General features: G+C 44.5%; 1 protein-coding gene across 1 annotated transcript; it reads left to right on the top strand.

Annotated features, from left to right (window-relative positions):
* The first annotated feature begins 1,493 nt into the window (after positions 1 to 1,493).
* LOC146179617 (carbohydrate sulfotransferase 1-like) lies at positions 1,494 to 3,074 on the top strand. Its single transcript, XM_084580222.1, has one exon. The coding sequence runs from the start codon at positions 1,494 to 1,496 to the stop codon at positions 3,072 to 3,074; it is 1,581 nt and encodes a 526-aa protein (XP_084436348.1).
* Positions 3,075 to 6,830: the final 3,756 nt, after the last annotated feature.

The raw sequence follows: 6,830 nt of genomic DNA on the forward strand, positions 1-6,830 counted from the left end.
ATGTTCTAAACGTCCAGAACACAAGATTTATTGCTCTCTTTTACGTACCTTTCCCTAGCGCTTCTAAAAGAACTGATAGGTTGTCCAAAAAGAAAAAGGATAAAAGTAGGAAAGCCCAGCTCCTCCATATTGCACTCGACTCGCACTACGTGTCTGTAGATCTGTTCATATCGACTGAATTCAGCCGGGAGTTTTCCTAGCAGGTCCTAATACTATTTTCCCGAAGAATGTAGGAATGTCATCTGGGAATGAGTTTTTTCGGTTAGAATTAAACCAAGCTTGGGAAGACTCTGAGAGATTTCAGCAAATGCCCCAATGCTACATCAACGAAGATGCTAGTGGATGCATTTCGGTGACCACCACGGCAGAGCTTCTACTGATAAACATCCTCTACTGATAAACATCCAGTTATTCCGTCACTGTCAGTTATGGCTGTCGAATCTTCTCAGCTTACAGCTTGTCGTTTTTTCTCTTTGGAGCCCCTTGGCTAGCATAACAAATTGTCGTGACTCGTTAGCAAGAAAGTAATCCAGTGGTAAGGAGGCAGAGATAGAAAACCAAAGAAGACGGCGCTTTTATTTCTGTAAGTGCGCGCCAACTCGCCCCCGCCTGCACTCTACAAAACCAACCATTGTCTTCCTTCCTCATTGCATGTCAGGTTAAACCCATTTCCGCTTCTTTTTATTTCCGCCATGGCACACCTCCATGCCAGTGTTTTCTTTTCTTAACTCCCCATTTATCACAGAATGCACCAGTGACCAATATAAACAGGCTTATTTCATTTATATGGCGTATGGGGGCAGCAATTTCTCGTGTCAGGTTATTGCAGCATTTCACCTATGCACAGAATAGCTGGCAAAGCATCCTCATGCATAAACGCGCTCAGCTACACGCGCACATTCAATAAACTAGCCATCCTCGTTGCTTTTCTGTTCTGCAACGTCGAGACGAAACAATAACGTATAAAGAACCGCCGCCGCACAGGAAAGCGAAAGGGATATGTTTAATGCACATAAAACAACTTTCGAAACCTGACAGAAGCGCTTTCTAGGAACTTCACTCGAGGCAATTTCACGACGACGAGACTCGACGAGGCTTATTGTGAACGAACACGTGTTGCCGCATTTTCTCCTTTTCTTTTCTCTTCCTCGTTTCGGGCGCGCTTTCCGGGCTGTCGTAAGAAACCGATGGCGCCTTTCATGGTGACAGAAAAAAGCGAGAGGCTTGAAGTTTACCTCTCAGGTGTCGGTACCACATTGCGGATAGAGCGCGCGCGCGCACAGACGCTGAATGCGGCGTCGTACGCGCAACCTGCAACGACCGACAGCTTCCAAAGATGTGCTTCACAGCCGAGTTCCATGCCGGCGGTTTGAGCGCGACTCAAGGTTTGCGATTTTCAAGACGCCCTGGCGTTGGACTCGTGGAATAATGGAAAGTGGCGGGCGACTCGACCACGAGTCCTTGATTATTATTGTGTGTGAGCAGTGGAAGCCATGAAACTTCCTCGACTGTGGATAAGGTGCCTTCCGAGGGCAGCTCTCGGTTTCTTGGTTGGATTCTTCTGCGTCATGATCATCGGGCAGCTAAGTCCCATCGTGTCTTATCACACGCAGAATCTCGCCATCTACGTGAATCGACGAGGCATGACCGGTGGTGCCAAGACTACCATCAAGCAGACAGTCACCAAGCGCGTCGTCAGTCATAAAATAAAGCAGCTCGAAGTACCAGTGGTTGTCCCGCTGACAGGTGTCACAAAAAATGTAGGGGAATCCGGATCAAACATTGTCGCACTGAAATCGGGAAAATGGAATCAGCCTCCCAATAATAGAGACGGAATTCCAGTGTCCCAGGTACAACTGCCTAATTACAGCAGGCCTTCGGAAGAAGTTGCAGCTCTTCGTCATCTAGGCAACCGAAGGAACCCGGCTGTTAACTCAAAAGTAGTTAAGCAGCTGTTCTTGCCGCTTGTGAAAGAAAAACAGATAGAAGGTTTGGTTCAAGATTCATCAAAGCATAATGTGAACAAGGTCCATGGAAACGGTAGTTCAATCGAAGATAGTGCCAAAATTGACAGAGGAGTGGTATTCAAGAACAAGAAGCCGAGCGCATCGCATACAAACAAAACGGTACTACCTAAGATTCCGGAAGAATATGCAATCGTCAATCCGATGCAAAAGAAGCGGATTCTGATACTCGCTTACTTCCGGTCAGGATCATCCTTCTTGGGTTGGCTTCTGTCTTCGGCAAACAACAGGACGTTTTTCAGCTACGAGCCGCTTAGCCTGCTAACTCCAGCAGAACGTCTTGACTCCCGGATGTCCTCGATAGGATTAGACATCTTGGAGAACCACCTTACATGCCAGTTTCCCCGCATGTCCGACTACTTGGCGATGGCCTTCAAGCGTTGGAACCACTATACTCCAAATGCGTTCCTCATGAAATTGTGCGGCCGAAAAGCGAAGGTGTGTCTCAATCCACAGTTCATGGCCGATGTCTGCCGGCGATCTCCACTTCAGGTTATCAAAGTGACAAGACTAAGCGTTGCTGACGTGTTACAGAGGCTACGGCGGAATGCGTCTCTGCGCAACAACTTGAATGTCTTGCATCTCGTTCGCGACCCTCGCGGGATGCTGAGCTCCAGGAACAGTATGTCCTGGTGTAGGAGGTCTAAAACGTGTCTACAAGCCAAGTACCTTTGCCATGAGATGAACGAAGATTTGGACGCCTTCGAAGAACTTCGGCATCTGCTTCCCAACAGTACGGTGCGTCTACGGTATGAAGACATCGCGGTGTGGCCTTTTAATGAATCAATCACTCTTTTTCAAACCCTGAGCCTGGAGTTCTCAGATGGCGTTCTGAATTTTTTGAGGACTCATACGAACTCAGATGATGCGAAGGCTCTGCGGAATCCCTACTCAACAGTGCGGCGCTCCAGTGTCGCCGCTTTCATGTGGACCAAGAAGCTTAAATGGGGTCGAGTGAAGGAGATCCAAACGGTTTGCGCTGGTGTTCTAAAGCGACTCGGCTACAAAGTGTTCGGCAGTTACGAAGAGATGAAAAAGATGTCACCGTAGTTACAGATTGCTTCTAAGCATTGCGAGCGAGCCTTTGCCGCTAATTTATTTATTGTAAGTTTAATTTGCCGACCTTGAATAATTTGTCTTTTACCAACGAGAATCGGGAAGGTGGATCATTGTTCTATCTTCTATTATGTTGTGGGCTTAGGTTGTGTTGGTAAGAAAATGAAGGGCACTTAATTACCTGTGCCAATTAACGTCGATTGAGGCAGTTAGGACTACGAGTGAATTTTTACATTTAATACCCTGGGCAGGAAGATGACTGATTGGAGGCGTTTAATGTTCTTGGCGTTCAAGCTTGACAGAATACTGGGATGTAGGTATGTACTAAGCAACAAATGCAGTCTAGCGCACTACAGAGTCGCACGTACAGTTATTGTACAAAGGAACAACATGAAAAAAATCGTTGAGAATAGTCCGTCTAAATTCGTGGGCACACCATTTCATTTTGCGGATGTGGCGAGGTGAAAGGACAAATAGAATCTAAGACAAAGTCGGGAAGCTTTTACCAAACAATATTAAACAAATAAACAATAAAATATCAACCTTTCAAGGCGTTTGTTCTTCGATAATGACGCAAAAGGTAATGGCTCGACCTCACTGTTCGGGTCGCTGCACGTGTTCGTATAATTTGCAAGACCGATGAAAGGATATCAACAAATTCAATGACACACTGCAGCTCCGGTGTCACTGCAGGTAGTGTTCTATAACAGAGCCCAAAGAAGCACCAGAAACCATGCTCTGTTTCCTCACTGATGTAGCCTACCGAGGGCAACGCAAGCACTTTTCCAGTGAAAATATTTTGTGCGCTGTTCAAAAGCCTGGTTGGTTGGTTCATAGGAAGGGAAAGGCGCAGTATCTGTCACACTTGCTCTGTGGACACCTGAACCGCGCCGTAAGGGAAGGGAGGAAGGTGGGAGTGAAAGTGGATAGAGAGAAAGGGGGGCCGTAGTGGAGGGCTACGGAGTAATTTCGACCACCTGGGGATCTTTAACGTGCGCTGACATCGCACAGCACACGGACGCCACTTCGTTTCGCCTCCATCGAAACGCAGCCGCCGAGGCCGGGATTCGATCCCGGGAACTCCGGCACAGTAGTCGGGCGTCTTACCACTGCACCACCCCGGCGGGGCGTTCAAAAGCCTGCGTATCATGAATTCTTTAAAGTTATTTTTCTGTGTGCAAAGCGCGTGCCGCCATAGTCGAGGCATTTATCTTACATCTCATCTTTCAACTGCTAATTATCAAGGTGTACAATACCACCAGAAATCGTTACCTGCACTACCAGGGATGCGCTTCGGTGACATGACTAACTTGATGTGGAGTCTTTTAAGGCGACAGCCTTTAATGGCTCATGCTGTCGTAGACAAAAAGTCTCCCGCTTTTGCGGCAGTTCTGATTGGCCGAGGAGGGATAACGTCATAGAGGTCTCGACCGATCACAGTACACCACCAAAGTATGCGCGAATGCGTGCCTTATATGGACCATATGCAAATCAATGATCAAGTACTAATTAATATGTAATTAAATAATTGTTAATTGATGCCTAATAAATAATTAATTATCTAGTTGATGAAAAATTACTACCCCACTTAATTACTAATTAATCAATTAACTAATGCATGATTGATTAATTAATTACAACAGTGTTAAAGTCCCACGTAATTTTTTTTATTACATTCTTAACGCAGACTTAATTAGATCTTATAAACAGTGACCTTATGAGTGAAGAAAATTGTTAATGGTAAACGTAGCGAATCGTTTTACCATGACCTATTCCCGCCAATTATCTTATGCAATGGCCATGCCGCAAGTAAGCAGCATTGTTCACCATGTTTTCGCAGTTTTGAAAATGCTGCCGATAATTATTTGTCTATGTTTAAGTCGCTACTTGATACGAAGCAACATCGGCTCATAGAAGAAAGTGTGCTGCTACAACCTGTATAGTAGAACAAGAGACAGAGCCCGTACTTGAGATGAAAAATAAACTTTATTAGAACAGTTTTGCTGAAGAGAACAGTCTTTGAGCTTTCAATTTCGCATAAACCAGAGGCAAACTATACACACATATATATATATATATATATATATATATATATATATATATATATATATATATATATATATATATATATATATATATATATATATATAATGCCATGATGCAGCGCACTAGTTCTCATGGTAGCACTTTCAGCAGCAGGCAATAATCAGAAAAATAACATAGCGTGTATTGTGCGTATCTTACAGGTGGGAATGCACACAGGCGACACACTCGCTGCTCTTCTGATGCAAAATACGTTTTTAATTCATCTAACTGGTTTTTGCCACTGCCTACGACTGCAGCATGCCGCGTTTTTAGACTATGTCACATTGACGGGTCGCTCTCCTCGACTAGCCACGGTTTAGAAGCCCAGTATTTTGAACATTTGTTCATCACTGCCGACTATAGTTCCGCTTTGCTAAGAGCTTTGTAACTGCCTGTCTTTGCTGTTTAACTGCCTAACAACTAGAAGGCTGATTTTTCCTAATTTATATTGGGGATTATGGGCCATTGCTAAAGTTTATTTTATCCAGCCGTGCTGAGCTCCTACCAATAAGATAAACGTTCTTGTACACCTACTTTATAGGTGTCCTATTTCTATTTGGAGTTTCTTGTTAATCACACAACTTCTTGCCAAGTGCATATACTTCTTTAGCTTGACCACAGAGTAAAGCAGAGGCAGGACTAAACTGGACGCTCATAGTTAGTTCCAGGTAGTTATGAACTATAGGTGCCACCAGATGGCCGCTTTCCTTAATTTTTAATAATGTTTTTACGTTACGTTCTGCGCCTGTGAGAAGTAGTACCTGACGGGTGGGTTGTGAAATCAGGACTCAGTGAGCAAAGGACGGTTCGAGTGCGCTCTCCACGTGAGTTGACAGGAAAGAGACGCCTATACGTGCGTCAACAGCACTCTGATCAGCCTAAGAAACAATTGTTTGGGCAGAACGTTGCGATCATTCTTCTTTTCTATCATAGAAACACTAGGACTCCTGCTCCGCGGGAAAGGTAGCGTCGTCTCGTCGGCGTCGTCAGCGTCGGCGTATAGCAACTCCCACGCCATACGTGACGTCACTTTTTGTAGGAGATTAAAACATAACACGTCATGACAATTAAGAGTCACCGCAAGTCTCAAATGATGAAAATTTATGTAAGCAATAGTTTCTGCTTAAAGAAAAACTTAAAAAAATGTATTCGCCCTAATCCACGTATAGGTATGCGTTTACAGCTTAGCTATAAGCGGATGTATGCGTATGCGTGCTATGCTGTCTTTCTCCAGAGTGCGGTAGCATCGTAGTGAACCGCAGAAGGCTGTCACGTCATAGCTTCAAGGTGGAGCCTTAGTGTCCCCCCCCCCCCCCTTTTTTTTGTGTGCCATTACTCCCGCTATCCTTTTTCTTTTTTGAAATTCCGCCTTCGGTCATGTGTGCGATGTTGACTATATTTTCGTATTGCCTTTTATTGCCACAGTTTAATTACAGAAATCGAACAATATAATTAGTGTACATATATATGGCGCTTCTTCTTTCTATTTTAATGGTGTAACGGGGTGACGACATAGCCTGGAGCTGTTAAGCAGCTTTCATTGCAAGGCGGTTTAACTGCGTCAGAAACAAAAGATATGCAATCTGGAGCTCCCTTTATCTCTGTTTTCTTCTTTTTTTCCTTTTATTCTGGTCTTCCTAAATGAGTAATGTTCTTCATTTTTGA

The sequence above is a fragment of the Amblyomma maculatum genome, chromosome 9, assembly GCF_055883805.1.
Source record: "Amblyomma maculatum isolate TAMU_Amacu chromosome 9, ASM5588380v1, whole genome shotgun sequence".
Taxonomy (NCBI): Eukaryota; Metazoa; Arthropoda; class Arachnida; order Ixodida; family Ixodidae; genus Amblyomma; species Amblyomma maculatum.